We start from the raw sequence: 22,818 nt of genomic DNA, 5'->3' as shown, positions 1-22,818 counted from the left end.
AGGACTCATAAAGCCATTATTTATCACTTGCATTCCTCTGTTTTACCTCACATAATTTCTGCACGCGTTAAGGACAAAATATATACGTGTATGGATTCACAGAGACATGTGTGCATACATGCATATTTCCTGAGTCTATTCCAATCCTGTTGCAAAAAAAAAAAAAAAAGAGGAAAAGCACATATCAAAAGGTAACTCAAATCATAACGTCATTTCATAAAGCTGTCCATAAGCTCTAAGCGAGAGCACATCCACAAACTAGCATGAATCATCAGGATGCTGCCTTGTCCCTAAGACACTCATTTCCTATGTCAGAAACAGACCATGCATGAGCCCTGACCTCAGTCAAAGGAGGAGGAGGAGAAATCCCATCACTAGATCAAGGAAATGAGGTTGGCCCGTCAAGTCTGTTAGAGCTCTCAGACTGACACACAGAAGTCAACAGTCATCATGGTCTAGCCTGCTGCGAAAAGAAGACAGCAATTGAGACCAAAGGACAATAAGAAGCCAGAAACTGTTTGCTTGAATGTCAAGTTCTCAAGTGCTCGAAGGAAAAACACTAGCATTTTCAGTCCTCAAGCAAGGGATGCTATCAGGGACTTCACTCCCAGTGGGACACAAAGCTGCCCGGGTAGCAACGAAGGCACCTCTGCTCTACTAGCTGTATCTTCCATTCCTGAGATGAAAAACTCTGTTTTGATTCCACACAAACAGACTTAATTGCCAGTTTTAAAGCAATTCAAAAGGTGGAGAAAAAATTGCAACAGACTCAAGTTTCAAAACAAAGAATTTATATTTCCTCTCGTGCAAAATAGTTTCACGTGCAACTCAGCCAACTCATCAGTCGGGGGTCACTCAGAGGTTACCTACAGAAACACAACAATAGCTAGGACCTAGATGTACCACAAATTAATAAGCATGTTGGCTCAAAGCAATAGCAGTCCATAAATCCATTTTTCCCAAGATACTCCTTGCATTTCTAGATACAGAGATTCTGTTGAAATCTCCTTTGCTGACCACCAAAGTGTTTCCAGATATCAGTCTAATGTTCCAGGAAATCTAGTAGAAAATGGAAGGCATTTGATGATTTCAAGTCAAAAGGCTTTTCTTAAATGAAAAAGCTTTTTTTTCCCCCCTATTTCCTATCTAAGTAAAAGGCCATCAAACTTCAATTGCTGCACTGGGCATCAGCTGATTGTAATGATTTCTTTTAATTTAGTTACTGACGGTTATTTCAGAACTCATTTAACAAGGTCAACTATAAAAACACAGTTAATGCCAACAAGTCCGGGACAGAATAGGCAAAGAACTCATTTAAGAGCACTGGCAAGCTGGAGGGTTCCAAATCAGTTGTGTCAAATTAGATCCATGTAGCGATAGCCAGACAACAGACATGCAGCCTAAGAGCTACTGCAGAAGGCTTTATAGAAATAACATGACAAGCTTAACCAGTAGCCAAAGTGTTTCTGGTATCCAGAACAAGTCTCAAACTAAACTAACGGACACCAGAACAAACCACCCAAACCCCATCACTGCAGCCTGTATATTGAAGGCATAGATCTCAGTCAGCTTCCCCATCAAGCACCAAAATCAAAACACTGATGCTAAAATCTCCTACATATTTTACTTAAGCAGACAAGCTTTTTCCAAACATTGTGCTCTTAATGTAGAAGCGAAGTATCTACGTGACACGTTTGCTTTTAGTATTGTATGTTACAGTAAGCGTGCAACACAGACAAGAAGTGCACAGAGGACTAGGTTTTGCAGTGGTGTGAACAACAGAAATTTCCTAATTGTCTTCCAGTGCTTTCCAGTATATAAAATGCCTGCAACATGTGGTGGAGGCCTCCTTGCAATTGAACTCCTTATGTGTGCAGTAATGGCACTGCTGGAGCATAAATAGCTCTCACGTGGTTATTTCTGATAGAGGCCTATCTGTACCACTTCTTATTACTGAAAACTCCTAAACCTTACTGAGGCTTCTCAGCATCCTCAGCATCTCCCCCAAAGCTGAAAACTACCCCGGCTCCATCCTGAAATCCTTCAATTTCTAACATATCTGACAAGCAGATGGTTTCATTATTTTTATCATTATTTTGGATGGAGGGGGAGGATTAAAAATAAGGCAAATTCTGTCATGAAAATGACTGGGAGGGTGCTTTGGTTTTAAAAGCCAATTGTTTGGGGTATTTTCTCAACTTCTTAACTATAAATTTAGCTTTCTTCAGTCACTAGAGAAATATTCATATCCTGTAATTATTTGCAAGTAAAATAAAAACCTGTTAGATATTGTTCAAATGTTTTGGCTGTTGGGAAATAATCCAAGATTAACAATTTCTTGCATCTGGTTCCTGCATAATGCCTGTGATAAAGTGCTTCTGCTTCCTGATCGCAAAGAGTATGTGATTTTCCATCCTTATCATTGCCACCTGATTAAAAGATAGAAGATGAAGTTCCCACACAGCCTTAAGTTCCTCACCTACGGTGAGCTTCTCAAACACAGCCTTGGACTGACCCTGAAGGCTGCACATTTCAGGTGGGCTGCCAGTTCACTTCTGTAGTTTCTCATAGAAGAGCCAGGGCCTAAAACTAACACTTGTAAATTGCTCTCCATTCAGCAAGAGCAGCTGGGGCTTCGCTCAGGCACTGAGGATCCGGGGCGTTCACCATAGGGAAAGAACTAGGTAGCAAAATTACTGCATGCACCATTAGGGTTTCTGGTTTGCACAGCCATACATACATGTTCTCTGAAGCATCTGAGGCAAAATGTAAACATCTTCTGCTGTGATAACATGCAAAAACCTAAGCAGAACAAGTACCCAAGTCCCTACAGAATCCTCAGTACGTAAATCAGCAAGGCCACTGCACTTACCTTACTGGAAAAGCTGCCTTCATTTCTCAGCTCAATAGAACACACACTTGTAACGTGCTACACACAAACTGCTTTCTGTCCCATGGTGTGCATTTACAAACATGAATTCGAAGAAGTTACAGTAAATTTCTAATTGGTGAAACACAGACAGTTATTTTATACGAATTTTAAAATTTCTTATGTTATTAGGCACCAAAGCCAACACCATTAGCAACACATTTACAAATGCTTTAAAATATCTGTGGCTCCAGAAATTATTAATCACTTCCATTGATAGCTTCGATCATTCTGAAGAGCAATTTTTACTGTTGTCACTTCAGAGAGGTGTTTGGTTTTTGTTTTTGGGGTTTTTTTTTGCTGGGTCTAGTTTATGTGATGAGACAGGAGGAACAAAAAGAACGTAAATGTTTAGGAGGAGAAACTGTGTAGGAGTGTAAGAGACAATGGATGTGTCTGAGCCAGAGCTGGCTTGCTGCTTTGGATCATTAACTAATAGCTCCGATTCTTACTGCTCCTCTCTAGACAGACTTCAGAATCAGTGCCATTCCTCAAAGCACCTCGGGTGTGAGACAAAGCAGAACAAGCATGGGAGTGAACGGAATCATACACACAGCCCATTTCTTTTCTATTCTTCAGAAAATTAATTTAGATCTCTAAAAAGCTGTTTACTATACATGCTCCTCTCATTCACATTCCTTTTTCTGCTGCATTCTCTGCCTTATTACTGCTTTCCAAACTCTTAATGATCATACACTGCAATACCAAGCTTTTCCTTCTGTAATTAAGCACAGAAACCCTCTGCCCTCCGAGGTTCAGTGCTGTAGCTGTCCTTTATTTCAAAACAGCCCCGGAACCCATCATTTCTGGGCGCATTTTTCTACTGCAACCAAATCCAAGAAGCTGACATTTTTTATTTAGTACTCCTGCGCTACGATCATGAAAAATTTACTCCCTGAAACACAGTTGCATGCATTTCATATCTGCTGCACTCATGATAAAATGTAATTTCCTTGAATGCACTGGTAACAAAGGTAACAGTGACACATATCAACATAAAATAAACACCAGCATGTGGCACATCCCAACTCTCTAGAGTCAAACTACTACTCTACCTTCCTAGCAAAGATGTGAATCAGCCAGAGCTGACACGCATCTCCAAAGGCAAGGGAGAGGATTCAGGGAAAATGCCATTCAGGCAAATTGCAATTAGCAACACAAGCTTCCAACAGCAGTATGGCTCACAACTGGAAAACTATCAAAGGCAAAAAAAAGGATGCCCAAGCAATGAAAAATTAAAGATGATCAAGAAGCTTATGTGTATTGTTGTGCACTAGCTGAAGCAGGCTAAAGGTTATATTCACAAACTGTCTTGTGACAACATGAAGGAACAATGATATCCTTCACATTTTCTATTCTAACTGCCAGAAAATCAGATGTTATTCTGTTTTTTTATTTTTATTTTTACCTTGACCTTCTTGAACTCTGCCTTCTATAAGGTGCAGCAGAGTTTACAGCATGTCTGCACTTTTTTTTCAAATCTTATTTTTTTGTTAAATGCTGTCTGATTTTAGCCCTCAAAACCTGTAATCCAGGAAGGTTTTATACAGAGCTTATTTCCCATTGTTTTCGTGTTCATTATTTCACGGCCTTGAAATATGAATTCCACGCTGTACATGGCCAGCTCCAGCCATTTGAAATCTTGGCGTGAATACACCATCTGATTTTAGAAATTCACAGGCTTGAGTACACAGCGAGACTAATGAGTTTTAGATCCTATTCTCAGGCCTGCCAGAAGCCAGCTGGATGGCCTACAGCAAATCTCTGTCTCTCCATCCATAAAATGAGAGCAGTGATGCCAGTGTTTTAAAATTTCCTTGATATTTCCTAACAAAATTTCATCACTAATGATTTCAGGTTATGGCAAGCTCTCTCTTCAAAGCTCACTATGCATGCACTGACTAAACACAGTTAGCTCTTGTTTTCCAGGTCCTAAACATCTACCTAAAGAAAAAAAGACAAGAGAAGGAGAAATTGTCCAGAATTCCTGTTCTGAAGTATTCCAGAAGTCCAGTGAGTGATGCAGGCAGAACCCTACGGATACGCCCTCCAATTCACAGGGGAGCTGTCCAGCAAAACACAATCTGAAAGTCACCACAATAACAGCAATAAAACCAAATCTGAGTTAAGCTTTTTTTTACACACTACACTTAGAAAAAATATTAAACTGAATTCTTATGGTTCCACGGAACAAATGGGCTCAGGAACAATTAAGATAAGTTCCTAAAGAGAAGACCACCAGTGATCATAAAAAATACAACAGCTCAAAAGAAACCTTCAGGTCAGAAGGCCCCTGAATCTCTTTGACAGTGTTCAGGAAGAAATGCTTGCTAGAGAAAGGATCACCCAGCACGTCCAGTTTCCTTCAACATCTCATAGCGGGTGTCATTTAAACGTGATACTCCAACTCCATGACGCAGACCTTCAGTCCGATCCCACATGGCAGTTCTGACAGAGGAGCTGACATTCACCATCTATCAGCTTTATCTGAAGGGAACAGCAGATTCAAAGAGACAAAAGCAAGCTTTTTGCATCCTTCACTGACCACCCTCAACAGTTCTTAAACAGTTGCTCTTGTTATTAGTAGTATTAATTCTTTTCTAAGGAGAATAAAAAGATGACAGAACGAATCCTGCAAAGAGGAGCTTAGATTGAACTGATGTTAGCATTGGCAGTCACACGTCCCACGTTCTCAGCAGGATTTTAAAAGTACCTCTGAGAGATCTGCCTAGGTTTGCTATGATCATAGAAAGGCCTACTGTCTTCAGAATAATCGTGAAGGGCTGCTTTTGAAGTAGATGAGCTCTGCATGTGCTATGAAAGCAAAATCCACTGTGTTTGTCTTCTACTTTGTTTTATGACCTCATTTTTGAGGCAGAAAGAAACAGCATAGGTTAGGTACACATCAAAAGGCAGTACAAGCAAGGTCAGCAACAAAAGGTAGGAGTAATCAGAAGGTGAGAGGCACCGGGCACTTAATGCCAAGCAACAATTTTAAGCAAAATGATTCAGTTATAACATCTCACTGCAGAGATATTGAGTTTAGATGAAATGTGTATGCATAAAATTATTTGGAATATACAGCAGAACAACAGAGAAAAGAGTAACACAGTAATCTGTTACTTCTGCTTGCAGCATCAATGACCACAAGGTCTGTACACTAATGGAACACAGCACAGATCAGCCCAAGACTCTTAACAGCATTAGGATTAACAACAAACTTGCAGCACATTGCATGTGCCATTCCTTCTCTCAATCTGGACATGCACTTCAAATGAACACAGAAATGAGCCAACGGAAAGCAATTTTGCTTAAGGATTACGGAAAACGAAGCAAGTAAGTTTGAAGCAAGGAAACACTCCATAATAACTACTGACTCCTGAGGCATACAGAAGATCTGTTCAAAGACTCGTTCATTGCTGCCAGTTGAAAGGAACTGAAGACAGAATAAGGACCAGACAACAAGCTTCCTTTACCCTCCCCTTTTGCACAAAACGCTGACAGACAGACAACCTGGATACAGGTGTTTAATGCTCGTAAGCATGTGGGTTTAAAGAAAAATTATACTGCCTAAATCTTTTGTATAATATTCCATGGTTCCCTTCTGTCACTGTGTTTTGCATTTTGTTTGTGAAGGAAAAAAAGCCTGCAAACAGGCAGTGGTGACTAAAACTCAAGCTGTATAACCCACGGCAAAATAAAAGGAAATCTCCTTTTTCATTCTGAATGATGGAAGATTATGAATTATTTAATGCAATGTTTCAGGAAGGTTCCTTTCCATTTCCCATATGAGATGAGGTTCAGTTAACAAAGATTTCAAAGAACATTCTCTCTCTGTTAGCATCCAGGATTACATGGCTACATTAACTGCATCAGACAAAAAATAAAACAAAAGCTACAGGGCCATCACGTATGAAACATGACTTTCATTTAAGCCCAATGCCCAAGCATAAGAAAATCCATCACATACTCATTGTGACGAGGATATTTTAAAATACAGGAATACTAACAAAAAGGATGCTTTTCTTTTACATTTTGTTATACATCAACATTCGAGTCCTCTAATATCTTTTTTAAGCTGGACCCAAGATAACAGCTTTAGAATGAAAAAAGCAATACACTAATTTGCATACCAGTGCCAATTTCTGGAAAAGCCATGAGAAATTACAAAAATAACTGTACTGCACAGCTTTCAAATCTTGTTTTTCATGTTTAGGGTCTTACAGTGGTTCTCTCATAACTTCTAGAGAGATTCAGGTGATTTTGAAATCACTCAGTTGATTTCAGGTGGCCAACTTGACATTTGAAAGTGAAGGGAAAGAAGGTAAGAGTTCAAAACTAACTTAAACCCTGAACAAAAGCAAAACTGGAATATATATTCACTGTATGACAGCACAGTATTGCTCAATTTTGTTTATTTATGTGTCTAACTTCAGGGGTAAATTCTCTACAGGCGGATAACAGCCAAACTCTTAATAATTTATTTCTGCTATTCCACATAGCAGAAGGGGCTTTATCATTTGCCCTTTGGAGCAAAGGAAAAAACATGTACAAAGACATTGGTGGCCAGAGGAAGACATGATCTGCTTTGTCTGAAAGTTCATACTGGGGACAGAGACCTAAGTGCTCTGGGGGAGGGGGAAGGAAGCAGTCATTTTGAGAGAAAAAGTGTATTTACAGAAATAATAAAAACTGATAGAAAAATTTCTTCCCGGATTTGTTCAAACCATCATTGTCCTTTTGAATCGGAAAGTGCCCAGGCTTAACGCAGCAGTTTGCCCTGTGGTGCCTTCCCTGCCTCTACATTGTCACCAACACAGAACACCCGACTTAGCTACAAAGAAGCGAGACAGCAGGAATAGTTTCCTGAACAAAACCCTGGTGTGCTGAAAGGCCAGGAAGTCAAAATCATTAGCCCACACAAAGCCTTCAGTTGTTACATAGTTCTCAGCAAGTCTCATTACTAATTATTTGGGTTTTCTTGATCTTGGCTCAGGGAACCACAGTATACATGTACTTAGTGCTTCCTTCGGACTCGTCAGTCAAGATGATTTCCTGCTTTCTCCATTTTTAGGGTTTTCTCTTGGATACGTGTTTCTCCAAATTCTCCATTTCATTTATTTCCTCAGAGAGTGGATGGGATAGCAGGTCTGTGATGAGGGCTCAACAATGTCAAGACATGCCAAAGTAATCAGACTGTAAACCCAAACAAGAAATGCAGGTTTCCAAGGGCATTCCTGTCTAATCCAGAAGAACCCAGATTCAGCATCCTCCTGTTCTTCTCTGCCATACAGCTACCTACAAGCAGCTCTCAAAAAATAAGAAGTCACACTACAGTCTTCTTCATCCACGGTGCCTAAAAGAGACTTCCTAGTGCTGCTTAAATCCTTTCTGTTGGTCACAGCTACATCACAAATCCAGAGAGTCAGTATAAATCCAGGATGCTACCACCTGGCAAAAACATGTCTATCCACCAAAGAAAGAAAGGAAAAAATAAAAATAAAAAGAGAGATGCAGCTTCTGTGACTTGATTAATCATAGTAGGAAATAGCATAAACGTGTCAAAAAGTTGCAATAAATTATAATAAGAAGGCCTAGAGACACTGCAAAGAAACACAAGTAACATAAATTTTAAAGAAAACCATTCTAGAAATCATGTATAAGACATGGGTGAACCCCTTCCACTCCCCATGCATTAGTGTCACGTGTTACAACTTCAGGAAGCTGGGTTTAGCAGGACATGCATACTGGCCACATCCAGTTCAGCCAGGGAAAAATAAAAAGCCTTACGAGAGCATACGTTCTGGAAAACAAATGCATCTTAGAAATATCTAAAAATGAGAATATCTGTTCCCAAGTTAGATCCTAGAGGTACTACTTTTGAAATACGTATGCAAGGAGTGCCCTCTCATGTGTGCTTTGTTCATTACAGTTCTTCACAATTTTCAACTTGCAGGCTACTAATGACCATTACCAAAATGTTTCTAAAGTAATTAATCTCCAAGATGGGGAAAATTGCTGCGTCTATGCTGAGAAAAAAATAGGAATAAATGACTCATTTCTAAGAATAAACTGAAAAAACAAACCACTGAAGAGCTGACAGCTGATCAGAAAAGTCATGTGGAACCTCCTCAGGGTTCAGGTTTTAGTCTAAAAACTCAGGGTGCAAAATCCAGTACTATGTAAGTAGATGAAGACAAACCAAATTTCTTAGGATAACACCGAGCAGCTCTAAGTCGGACTCTCAATGAACAATTAACAAGAAATTTTCCTTAACCATCACCCTTTTGAATCGCTTGGTTACTGAAATCACAAATTATTTCTTCTTTTTACAGTCAGAGTGAAAAATTCCTCATTTCCTCATAGGATGTTCAGATCTGTGAGGAAGAAAAAGCTCAACACCATTGCCACACTGCAGTATAACTTGTTCAACTGACACCAGGAAAAAAACCAGGCAGCAAAACACCATCACCTTCCAGAAGAGGAATTCTAAAGGCTGTGATATGAATAAGCAGAAAAATAGCAACTCAGTTCTATGGTAGACAATTTTACATTGCTTCCCTCCACATACAAACAGGTCCTAGAAGTCGCAGAAAGGAACAATGAAATGTAAGGTAAGTGCCAAGAAATTCTGAGTTGACTTGTTGCTTTCAGAGACTCAATTAACGTTTTCAAACTCAAATGCAATAACTGAGCAGTTTTTGGTATATGTTCTCAGAAATACAACTGTTACATGACATTTGGAAATTATTTGTTCTTACAATTTATAAAATTACTATGTTGTATTACTGCTATTCTATGATTTTAAGAATGTAGGGCAAGGAAAAGTTAAGCGGTACATCTGCACTGCAGTTTTCCTCTAGCAATACCATAACCTTAACTTCTGGTGCAGAGATGTTAACAGAATAATTCCACTGGACTAAACTGCAAGAAAAATGTAACTCCATAAAGCTGACAAACTACTATATGATACTCATTATTTAAATATCTAATTAGAAAAAAAAATCAATGCAGAAAAGGACAATTGAGCGACTAGAACACAAGTTATATTGAATATATTTCACAGACTCCCCATCTGACATTTAAAAGACTGCTTACAGCACATCTACTTGTGCTAGGTCCAGAAACAAAGGCAATACAGCCACATCCAAGTGATCCAATGCTCGAGTGCAGATATTTTAGCATGGGCAACAGGAGTGCAGTGCTGCAGCTATCACTGCCCTGAGTGGGCAATGTCCTGGACAATTTTCTCTAGCTGGACCTTCCTTTGGCAGTAGGGGCAGGACTAGATGATCTGCAAAGGCCCCTTCCAGCTTCAGCTCTGCTGTGATTCTGTGACATAGAAAGACAGAAACAAACACACGAGTCTCGGGATAACGTAACACATCAAGTTCTAGGAAAGCCAAAAAAATCTGCTCAACAGTTTTATGCTTGAAAAACTGGAATGCATCTTTCTGTAAATTAAGGACAGATTGTAAGCAGAACAGGACTGGAAAGTTCCTTGCTCATCAAATTAAAAACAAGAGGCCTATTCATGAGAAACATTATGTGGTCAAGTCACATTCTTTTCTTAGAAGTTCCACACACAACGGAGGACGGGCATTTCGCTTGCAATTCTTGGAGAAAATTTTAGGTCATTATGGATTACTACAGCACATGTGGATAAATTTCTGAAGATATGCAAGCAGTCAGAAGCACAAGAGGATGAGCAAATGTCCCTTTTCTTTTTTAACAGGTCTGATCACGATTAACAGCTGGAGTGAATTAAGAAAATACCCATGCAAGCTATTTCACTGAATTCCCTCCCAGTTACACGACAACATCTAAAACTTGGCATTTCATATCCAAAGGCCTCACAGTTCAAAATCCCCTCCTCTTTCTGTTGTCTTTCAGATTTTTTCACTGTCTGCATAGACAAAGCCACATTTTTTAAATGAAGCACAGGAAATGGACAAAGATCTGTAAGAGAAACGTATGGGAGTCATTCATTCTATTACTTTTAGATTACATATGCATAGAGCATTCCTTCTGCAACAGCTAAACTCTTCAGAGTATGCACCTTTTCTCTAAAAGTTCTCAAAAACCGTATGACATGGAAAAAATGCCACTGTTTGAAGAAGCAACATTCTCCTCCAGCCTGCACCTTAAATAGCCAACCATGGCTAATACGTGGTTTATCAGATCTGCTACCTAACTTGGCCCTCTCATTAAGAAACCCACCATGCTCTTCACGGAACACCGGCACTCAAACACCAGTACTGAGGGCTCCAAACAGCACATTACAAACCATTCAGTTGGCATCCCTCTACTGACACAAAGAAATAAAATCAAGACAACCCTTAGAGTGCTGAAAACATTCCCCTTTGTAGTTCCTGTCTGCACGTTAGACTTTGGTTGTGAACATCTTCTTAGCCAAATGTGTTCAGGTCTGACAAATCATTTCATCTTTGTTCGTGAACAGCTTTTCTGATGGGAGATAAAGGCCATAAATCAATACAAGAAAACAGTTAGTCATTCTCACCCAAATACTCTCTGCTCTTTCCCACAGTTTAAATCTTAGACAAAAAGAGGTTGGGTACTCTACAACAGAATTCCACCAGACAGTCCACATTCACACACTAATTGCTGGCTATCATTCAAGACCAGAGATTTTCCCCTCGGAGTACCCAAGGATAGGATGGGAAGCATTGCCTCAGTATTTCTGAACAGTACAAAACACCAAACACCTCCAAGCCATGTAGAAGTTAACCATGTCTAAGAAAGCAAGACAAACACAGTAAAACACGCTGTAAGAAGCAGCAAAATTGCACAGTTATGCATTAAACTAAGGAAATTTAATGCATTTTCTAGTTTGCTCAAGGTTCAATTAGCTTTTTTTTTTTTTTTTTTTGGTACAACACTCAGAAAGGGTTTGGGTTTTCAATTTGTTTGTTTTTCATTTATCTTGGTTGTTTGTATACTAAAACAAATCAAGCTGTTGTCAAGGGCCTGCTCAAACCGTTTCCACTTCTGAAAGGACCCATTTCCCCTCACAGTCAAAGTAATAATCAGCTCTGCCCTCAAGCTGTAGTTCCCTCCTAAGATAACACCTAGTTCTCCTGCTGAGAAGGCTGCTTACCTCACAGCCATGAGCTCATCATGCTGAGAACAGCTATTTCTCCATATCTGAAGCATGAATTTGCAAGTGTTACTGAAACCTGCACTTCAACACAGAATTGGACCCAAATTTAAACCATTTAAGCCACAGTATATTTTTCCCAGTAATTTGAGGACAAAAAACAAACAAAACCCACATCCAAAACATCAGATCATCAACCGAGAAGAGACTGTTCAGATGTCAGTGGTAGAATGATCCCTCATTTTTGTACACCATGCCAAGGATTCTCTTTGCAGCCATGCAGCCTGTCCAACTGAACAGAACTTTGTTAGAGCCAGATCAACAGCAAAACAAAAAAAAGAAAAAAACAACTGCTTGGCAGGGAATCAAAAGAGCTAAATGAGCCTGATCTGATTTGCCTGTAGGGTATTCCCAAAATATATTTTAATTCCTGAAACATCCTTTTATCTTTGAACTTCTCCATGACAGTTACACAAAATATTTTGAATAGCAGAACTGACAAGCCATCCTGCCAAACAAACACTGCAAACGTTAGCTTCACGTGCTGGTGGAAAAAACACACCACCGTCACACAACATGACACCCACACTGTTACTCTGATCTGTAACAGATCAGAATATTTCTTACTGTAATCATAGACTCATTACCCGTGTTTGGTTTAAAGTTGCAGTAGGTAAGCAGATGTATTTTTATAAATATACTTGCTTATTAATAAACAACTGATATTTAAAAGACCGATTTCGAGGGTGGGGAAGGCAAGCTCTGCTAAAAGAAAGACTTTCAGGCACAGCCTTTTATAATACAGCCTCTTTTATTTTCTAAGTTCAGAAGAGGATGATTGTAATGGGAGTACATACCTCTAAGAGATCATCTGGGCATACAGCACAAAGTGCCCTAGCAGTGCAGAGTGACAGGAAACAAAGTTATATTGCCTTCTAGAAAAACTCAGACTTTACCGTATTCTAAACCATTGCTTATAGTCATGACCTCCCAAAAAATACCTTAGGAGAACAAGGAGTGGGGAAGCATAAAAGCTTGAATTAACTTAGGGTCCTGAATGGAAATAAAAGCTGTATGAAAATTCAAAGTGTGCTTGAAAGCAAGAACACCTTCCTGCTTTCTGTGCTGTCTCATTTCACAGCTTTATTTCATAATACTTTTTGATTTTTGTTTGCCATCCTCTGAAGTATGGATCAGCTTAACGCACTGGCTTGATTACAGAGCAAGAATACATTTATTCCAAACACATGCAAGATCTCAGCTGTGATATTCTCCATGAGCATTGTAGATGCTTGTGACAAAAATAAATAAATGCTTTTTTAAATAACAAAATGGATACCAAGATAAAGGATGATGAAGAAGCATACATTTAGTAACTTTAATCTCAGAAAGCCTGGATTAAAAAAACATCCATTTTTCTACTGCCTAACTAAAAAGTTCTGTATTTAAAACTCAGTTTTTTCAGAGAAATGACAAGCCACGTCTCCCTCTTCTGGCTAATCAGGAATATGGGTTAGGTTTTTAGACACATAAATTTCAAATTTCCCAGGTGCATTCTATCAAGAAGATCCAAATAGATTTTTTAAAATAATTATAAAGTTGCTTTTGATATTGAAATAAGCAACAAAAGCCTTCAAGTCCAGACAGTGCCCTCCTGCTGCCTGCCCCTGACAAGCTGCACCCAAGAAGCCCAGCTACTAAGGAGGGACACCACCACCAAGCGAGCGTGGCTACCAACCAACCACCAAGATCTGTAAGAAGTTCATAAGCACCATTATCTATTTTCTGCTCTCTGATATCCAATCCAACCTGAAATTTCTGCACTCAAAGAACATCAGAGTAGTTAATCAACCCTCAAAGTACATTTTCCCCTTTTTTTTTTTTTTTTTTAAATCAAAGAGCCTAATTGTTTAATAAAAATACAAAAACATGGCTTAAAACAAACTGTGTTTAAATGAGGAAAGCATATCACACAGATTTAACTCCCTCCTTTCCAGGATCCCTCATCTCTGCTGTGACTTCTGTTGGGTAAGAACTGCTCTCAGTAATCAGAAACAGTTGAGGAAGCACACCAATGCTACCTAACATTCCAGCTGCTACCACTCTGAAACACAAAGTAGTATTTCACAAAGCAGCCACAGAGGAGAGGAGCTGTGATGCAGGAGAAAGGGAAGCCACCCTATTTATTTACCAGCTAAGTAGGAAGAAGGACCAAAAAAATAACAAAAAAAAAAAAAAAAAAAAAAAAAACAACTCAGGAGCCACGAGCGTGCAACTTCGCCTCTGCTTCATCTGACCAAAAGTTGTTGTTTTCCAGTTCAGCCAGAAAGCTCATTTCTATTTCTCTTCTTTAACTAAATAAAAAAGAAACAAAGACTCCTCTGTGATTTTTCCGTAAAGGAAGGAGAGTTGCCCATGAGCTCCAGCTACTGCAAACACCAAATCCCTCCACTTTACTGGCAGTTTTCAGTCTCCACTCCAGAGAAATGCAAAATAAAATTATATATACACACTTACATACATAAAAATATCTGCAAAATACAGCTCATTCTAGAGAGATGCAGAATTCCAACAGACAAAGAGCCATCTCGTAGTGGTAAAGTAATCACATTCGTTAGTGTTTATATTCTGCACTGACTGTTAGTAACACTACGACTGCTACAGCTGCTGTGTTGCAAGCAGACAGAATTGCTCTGTCTCAGGTAACAGCCCCAGAAATTAGCAGAGCTCAGCTGATAGCTGCGGTTTTCATCATGAGCAAGGCTGCACTATTAACACAATATTCATGTGATCTTTCTAGACACTGATCCCTTCCCTTGTTCTCACCGGTATTTTATTGAAAAAGAATTACAATGAATATTCTTTAAACAGGAAACTCTCACCAACAGACCTCAGTATTTCAGCTCTGAAGCTCTTTCCCTGGGCAATGCTCTTCTTTTTGTGACTGTGAGCGGGCAGAGCTTTAGGAAACACTTTCAATAACATTTTTTAAAGCAGTTTTCTGGTCTTAATAAACAGATAGTTTTAAGAGTGTAAAATTACACTGTTGCCTTCAAATATTCCATAGATGAGATGGGTGAGATGAGCAAAAGATGGGGGGGGGGAGGGAGGCACATCAGTCTCTTTCCCTTCAGAAGGATCCATCAAATTAAAGTCCCTGCTGGATCCTCTCTCCCCCGGTGGGGGAACCACCGCAGGAAGCCTTGCCTAGCAGACAAGCTGTCACAGCATGCCCATGGCCAAAGGCTGAGACAAAAGTGATGCTGTGAACACAGATTGTACTGATGAAAAGATAACATTATTCCTTTGTCTTTGAACACGTACATATGCTGCAAACCCTGTCATTCCTTCTGAGGCAGGCACGTACCTCAGTCAGTAAGGTGATGCCTCTGGAGCTGCAGAAACTGTAGAAGCCTTCACAGGACTGAATCCTCAAACTGTATGCATTTTTCTGGGAACAGTTCTAACTAGAAAGAATACTATTTTATAAAAATAGAGGAAAGGAAGCTACGTGATAAATCTGGTCTTAAACTGTATCATTAACTAAAGTGACAGGTAAGACTACATGAGCAATAGACAGGAAAAATGCAGTCTGAAGTACATTCTATTAAATTGGATTAGCATGTAAAGGGCAGGTCCTGAGATAGACAACAGTCAGAGTCATTGAAGCAATCAACATCAGCCAGTGGGAAACAATCCCGGAAGGAACAGGTAATCAACACCACATCTACTCTTTACAAAACGTTTCCTTCCACGGTCAGATCTTGCCAAGCATGCTGAGGTGCACATTTCTTAAAATGTTTATCCACCACATACACAAAAACTCCTTGAACACTGTAGTAAAGGTTTTATTGCTCCATTATTACTAACAACCTCCATGCTACATTGCAACAAAAAGCTCCTGGATGCAGATTACAGCTAACTGCTTTGAACGCTAAAAGACGCCTGGTCTTCACAGCTCCAAAATGATGCTGGTTTAAAGTAGTAAGACAGTATTGCACCTCACACAAAATAGTTTAATACCCAGCAGGATATTCAAGTTAAACAACTTTTGAACACGAAAAGATTATCATCCTGAGCTTTTAGTAAAAGCAGCTGTTAACCCAGAAACATTGGCAGTTGTCTACATCAGGTTATTAGCATGAGAAATAATCCTGATGGAGTCACTCTCTATTGAGTAATACACTTTCTTACCTTTGGCCACTTAGGATTTAGAAGTCGTGCTTTGATGGCATCATCCAGGGCCTTGTCATACTGCTGGATTTTCATGTAGGCTGCTGAACGGTTACTGTAGAGAATGCAGTTCTGAGGATCAACTCCCAGGGCCTCATTGTACAACACAATTGCTGTATGGAAGTCTCCATCGTGGCAAGCCTGGTTGCTCTGTCGAACCTTCTCAACAAATTCAGCTTTGCTCAACATGGGGCTGTCAGGACTTCTTCTTCCAACAGCTTTTGATCCAAAGAAAGAAATCTGTGGGGAAAAGGGGGGAATTCCATGTTAATAATAAGAAATGCTTCTAAAAAAAATTAAAAGAAAAATATCAAAACACTAGACCCTGCAGCAGAAATTGAAGCCATCAGCATTAATGCATAATAAATTCTAAATTCAGAATCACATTCCTAAAAAATTAGTTATTAAGTATTTTCTTGGTACATAAGCAACAAAAAAGAGCTTTAGAAAGCATCATTTTCTGTACAAATGCCATCTTCCAGATACTGCTTTCTTCAGGCATAAGCTGTCTGTTTTAGTATTCTGAAGTCCACGTATTCACAAGCATTTTCTTCTCACTTATATCACTGGATTCTACAACACCAAGCATAGTCTCAAGGTAAAGAAGTTTACCAAAATGCATAGCAGGTATGAATGAAGATAATGCTGGTATATCCACAGCCCAATACACAGATCACAGAGAAGAGTGTCTGTGCACAGGCAGCAGAAGAACATATAAATTCTCCTCAAACTGACACTGCTACATGGGCTCACAAACCTCTGTATCCAGCCAACTGCAGGCTGTAAATTGCTCATAAATCAGAAGAGAAGAATGAGTCTGGGTATACTCGCAGAAATTAGCAGGGCACACAGTTTATATTACCAACAGCCATCACCGCAGAGACACTTTTTGAACTGTTGAGTTCAAGCAAAACAAAATAAAGAAAAATGGGTTTAAGACTTTTAATTAAAAAACTCCAAAGATGTAAAGTCCTAGTTCCATTGATTCTGGTATATCCTTTCTCCATGCTTAATTTTCAACATTCCTTATTTTCCTCAGCCAGTCATTAGCAGTCAATAACTGGTTTTGTCATGTATTCCCTATTGTTTCTCAAAGAGCCTAAAAAACTCAGCAACAATACCTCTGTACAACTCAGACAAAAAGATCCTTGTCAATCGTGCAGTAACCACACTTGGCAACAGGTAACACCATACAGAAACATAACGTGTTTGGAAACAGTCATGAAAGGATCAGATACCACTGTAATTGAAATTGGTATTATCCATTTTCAGTTCAGCAGACAGAAAAAGGTTAAGAATATCACATGTCGTTACCACGACACAATCACAGGGCTTAAATACATTACCAGAGTCAGCTGAGTCATATTTTTAGGTGGAAGGGGAAGCAAACTTCAAATTGGCATCCTGTCTTAAGCATCAAAAATAGTCTTTTTTTTTTCTCCAAGTTAAAAACAACAACAACAATAAAAGCATTAAATTGAAACCAGGGATATCTTCCTTATGATCCTTTCCCTCCTAAGAAATTTTTTCTGACAGGTGTTTGTCCAAATTGTCTCTACTGAAAGTGACTCCATGCTCTTCTTGGGCAATTCCATTCAACTGGTTCACGATTTTTGTCATGCAAATATTTTTCCTAATATCCACCCTATTCACCCCGAATCTCTTTAGCATTTCTTGTTCCATCTACACCAGAACTAACCCAAAACTTTCTTCCTTTCATCTATGCAGTTGCCCCTTATGTACTATTCTTGATAATATGTAGCTTGAACTTTTTATTTACTATTATGAATAACATTATAAAAAGCAAATTTCTGCATCTGTGAAAATTAGCACAATCTGCAGTTCATCTTCAAAGGCACCAGAGTACTTATCTGCTACTTCAACCAAGTTCAAGTACAAGCAGGAAAACTCTCTACTTGGAGCTACTTTACACCAATCAGTGTGATAACTCACATATTTAAGCGTATGCGACCACGGCTTTAAACCAAAAGAGGGGAGATTTAGATGAGAAGCTAGGAGGAAATTACCATGAGTGCAGTGAGGCCCTGGCACAGACAGCCCAGAGCTGTGGGTGCCCCAACCCTGGAGGTGCTCAGAGGCATGGATGAGCCCCAGGCTGCCTGAGCTGGGAGGGCTGTAAGGTCCTTCCCAACCCTAAATGCTGCGATTCTGTGAACTGTATCTGGACATGCAGAAAGGCTAAAACAAACTCAAAAGTTAAAATTTTATAGGTCTCTACTAATCTCATTAGAGAGTCACCTCTCAGGGACAACTTCCCTCAGCATAAACATAAAGCATGTTACTGACAATCATTTCAAAAGAAGAATGTGAAAGAGCAAAAGTTCTTAAAGAATTGGAGAAAGACACTGAAAACTTAGTACAGAGGAAATGGAAAATAATAGAATAATGAAGGCAAAGTAGAAGGAAAAATAAAGCAGAAAGAAGCTCATTTTCTCATTAAGAAATAGTATGACACCGATGCAGAAAAAAGTAATACAAGTTGACCTCCTGAAGCCAAGGAGGTATTCGTTTCCACTGCTATTCAACAGATCTGCCATGTGTATGAGAAAAATCTAACAAAAACTAAAATGAACAGGTAGCTAGCCAGCTACTTCACCTTCAGTATCTCATTACAACATCCTCATCTCTGGGGACCTGCTCAGTAGAAACACAAATAACTGGTATCCAGGCAAGGAAGAAAGAATATGCAATAGACAAGCAAAAGGTTTTCAGCTTCAGTCAAGAGAAGGGTAAGATGCCAAAATACAGCGAGAAGCCAGAAAACAAGGCTTGACTGATACACAGCATTAGTATGCACACAAAATACTATTACAAAATATATTACAGTAGGGGATTTCATCTCTAAAATATTGAGGTCTAGATACTACAAAGTATCATCAGTAACAACCATTAAAGGTGTCACACAGTCATGACACAACCCTCCATAACACTCTTCTCTCCACACTGGAAATATACGGATTTTATGGGTAGACTGTTGAATGAACAAGGAAATGGCTGTGAGATGATGACCAGAGAGCGGTGGTCAATGGCTCAATGTTCAGATGGAGATCAGAGATGAGCAGTGTCCCTCAAGGGTCAGAACTGGGACCAGTGCTCTTTAAACACCTTCATCAATTACACTGACAGTAGGATCAAGTGCACCCTCAGAAAGTTTTTGGATGATACCAAGCAGTGTAGTGTGGCTGACACACCTGAGGGATGGGCTGCAATACAGAGAGACCTAGAGAAGCTGAGCAGTGGGCCCAGGTGTACCTCATGAGGATCAACAAATCCAAGCACAAAGTTTTGCACCTGGTTTACAGCAGCCCTGCTAACAGTACAAGCCAGGGGGTGTGAAGATGGAGCACTGCTCTGCTGAAAAGGACTTGGTGGTACTGGTGGATGGCAGCTGGGTGTGAGCCAGCAGCATGCCCCTGCAGCCCAGAAAGCCAACTGTACCCTGGGCTGCATCCAAAGCAGCGTGGGCAGCAGGGAGAGGGAGATGATCGTGCCTCTCTACTCTGTGCTGTGAGACCTCACTTGGAGCACTGCATCCTGATGTGGGGGCCTCAGCACAAGAGAGATATGGACCTGTTGGATGTATCCAGAGGAGAGCCACAAAACTGACCCAAGGGATGGAATGCCTCTGCTACGAGGATGGGCTGAGAGAGCTGGGGCTGTGCAGCTCAGACAGGAGAAGGCTCTGGTGAAAGCTGAGAACGGTCTTCCAATATGTAAAGTGGCTGTATGAAAGAAGGGACAGACCCTTTACAGGGTTTGCGCGATAAGACAAGGAGAAATAGTTTCAGATGAAAAAAGGGGAGATTTAGATAGGATATAAGGAAAATGTTTTTACACTGAGGGTGGTGAGGCACTGGCATGGGATGCACAGAGAGGTGGTGGTGCCCATATGGTCAGGGGATGGAGCTGTGGGTGCCCCTGGGACCAGAGAGCTCTCAGGGGTCCCACCTGACTCAAACCACCCTATGCTTTCATGATCTGCTGCACTACAGGTACGTGTCCGACGTACAACAAACAATTTTCTATGGTTTTAACAAGATAAAGCCCGTTCTTGCTTATCCCGGAGCCCACGGCGCTCTAAACGTCGCGCTGCTGATACTGGTGCTCTCCTCCACACAGACGCGCACTCCCACGAGCCCCACGTAAGCGCACGCACGGGGCGATAACGGTCCACACGTGAGACAAGGTGCACACGCTCCGCTCACGCGCGGTCCCTCACTGCGCGCTCCGTCGGTGCCGTCGGGGCAGGGAAGGGGCGCCGCACTCGGTCCCTCGCGAAGTCCGGGGAACAAACGCCGAGAGAACCGCGGCTGTGCCCGAGGCCCCACCGCCCCGGAGCCGCGCTCCCTCGGCACATCCGCGGCCCGCCGCAGGGAGCCGCCCCGCCCTGCCCCGCTCCTCACCTCGGCGGGGCCCGCGCTCCCCCCCACCCCCAGAGGGATCCGGCCCGTGGACGCGGCCCGCCCGCGCGCCGCAACTTCTCCCGACGCCGCCGGGAGGCCGAGCGGGCGGGAAGCGGCCCCCGGCCCGAGAGCCGCCCCCCCCCCGCCCCGCAGCACCGGCCCGGCCGCCACTCACCCGCGGGGGCTCCGCGTCCCGCTCCCGCCGCCGCCGCCCCCGGACCCCCGCCGCGGCCCCCGGCGGGGCGGGCGGTGCCGCCTGTTGCTCCATCGCGCTCCGGCCCCTCCTTCTCCGCCGCCCCTCGCCGGACCGATCCCGCTCCGCCCGCCCGGCCCACGGCGCCACGTTCCGGGCCCCGGCTCTAAGGAAACCGCACTGCCCCCGGCCCCGCCCCCGGGGTTGGGCTCCGCTCGGACCCCGGCCGCCCCCCGCCCGACGGCGCCGAGGCCGGACGTCCTGCCCCGCGCCCGGCCGGACTGTAGGTCGCGCTCGTCCTCGGAGCCCACCCGAGCCCAAGGTGAGCTCCATCTTCACAAAGAACCCAAAGTCGTTGTACAGCCACAGAGGCAGAAAACCGTCTCCTAGAGGCAGCGGCCGCCTCAGCAACTTCTAGAGGGTGAGCGGTATTCGACATGGTACCTCTGCAGGATTCAGGGACACGGACCTGGGACCAGCGACATCGTTCTCACCAGGCATGGAGACATACATTGCCTTCTCATCAGACGTATGGAACCAAAGTCCATTTTAGATACTGAAAGGCTGTTCTCACACCTCCCCAGAGCCTTTTCCTCTCTGACCCGTACAACCCCAGCTCTCACCCTATCCTTACAGGGGCAGTATTCCAGCCCTTGGATCGCTTTTGTAGCCCTGTAATGCTATAACATGATGTAAAGGACCTCAATAATAGCAGAGTGGCACAACCCTAGGCTGCAGCAAACAAGAACAAGCCCAAATACAGCAGCCATAGGCACAGAAATGAATAAAAACTGCTTACCTTTGGGAGGCCTCCAGCGGGCAGGGATCTCCAACAGGGTACACTGCCAACCCTTAAATGAGGTCAGGGAAGGTGGTTCCACCCCTTCTGGTCACTCAGATACATTGCATACACCTGAGCTCCCTGGGTTGGCCCTGCCTTCTCACCAGGTGCTCCCATCACTGCTTCAGACCAAGGCTTAGCATTCCACTACAGGCCCTCATGAAACAAACATGAAAAGCATTTCTATAAATACTGCCTATGTGAGACCCTGCAGTAACCTGCTCTGAGAAAAATAGCATTTCTCTGCATAGGAATTGGATGCAACGTCCAGCTTAGCTGAATTTAATGACCATGTAATGATGCAAGGGCTTCTTGGAATCATTGGTAACTAAATTCTCCAGGTACCAGCTTTTGCAGTTTACCAGACCATAAACAGACCAACCCCATCAAGTCCTTTATGATCAGTCCACCTTGCACACAGCAACTATGCCCTTTTATTTCAGAACTGCTACAGGAACTACCAGAACTCTTTGAGGATGTGCAGTCAATCATATCTGTGAATCTGAAAGCAAATGTTACTAGAATACAGACATGCACTTTTTTTTTTTTGTAATCAATACTGCATCTGAACCAGTGGCATTTTTCATCCAGATGCCCATGGATGTTCTTCCTAATGGTTCATTAAAAAAATACAGGTGTGCAAGAACTGCCATATTACCACCTATGGTGATTGAAACAAATATCTCCTAACATGTATGATCTCTGCAATAGGCACAAAGGGGAAGAACTTGCCTCACGAGTGTCTTATCTTAATTTATACTTGACAGCGCTTTGTTTTGTAATGGATTAGGCGTTATTCTTTCCTAATCCGTTTATAGTAAATGCCTCTAATCATAACATGCATGGTTTTAGGCCAAAGTTATTAAATTATTCCCTCTTAATAATTAAATTCATATCCTCTAGCAATTGGCACACAGTCCAAAAACTTTTTCACCTAACAGACTAGTAGATTTGTTACTCAGTTTAATTCCTTGTTCTTCTCTTATAGGAGCTTATCAAATGAACTAAGGAAGACATATCATGTTTCTTATTCAGCCCATCCCAGGGTAAATAAACACAGTGCACACTTCTGAAGAAGAG

The 22,818-nt window shown here is 41.6% G+C and overlaps 1 protein-coding gene across 1 annotated transcript in view; it reads right to left on the bottom strand.

Annotated features, from left to right (window-relative positions):
- TTC28 (tetratricopeptide repeat domain 28) overlaps window positions 1-20,984 on the bottom strand; it is a 125,389-nt gene extending 104,405 nt beyond the window's left edge. The window contains exons 1-2 of the mRNA XM_065738954.1: window positions 20,880-20,984; window positions 16,242-16,520 (exon numbers count right to left, since the gene is read on the bottom strand). Coding sequence (XP_065595026.1) covers window positions 16,242-16,520; window positions 20,880-20,972 — 372 coding nt within the window. The 5' untranslated portion in view covers window positions 20,973-20,984. The remainder of the gene's footprint in view (window positions 1-16,241; window positions 16,521-20,879) is intronic.
- Between the last annotated feature and the right edge of the window lie 1,834 nt (window positions 20,985-22,818).

The sequence above is a fragment of the Cyrtonyx montezumae genome, unplaced genomic scaffold (assembly GCF_038088225.1).
Source record: "Cyrtonyx montezumae isolate F1298 unplaced genomic scaffold, pur_monq_1.0 scaffold_23, whole genome shotgun sequence".
Classification (NCBI taxonomy): domain Eukaryota; kingdom Metazoa; phylum Chordata; class Aves; order Galliformes; family Odontophoridae; genus Cyrtonyx; species Cyrtonyx montezumae.
The sequence above is the reverse complement of the archived record's forward strand: the minus strand, read 5'-3'. Positions and strand labels throughout refer to the sequence as shown.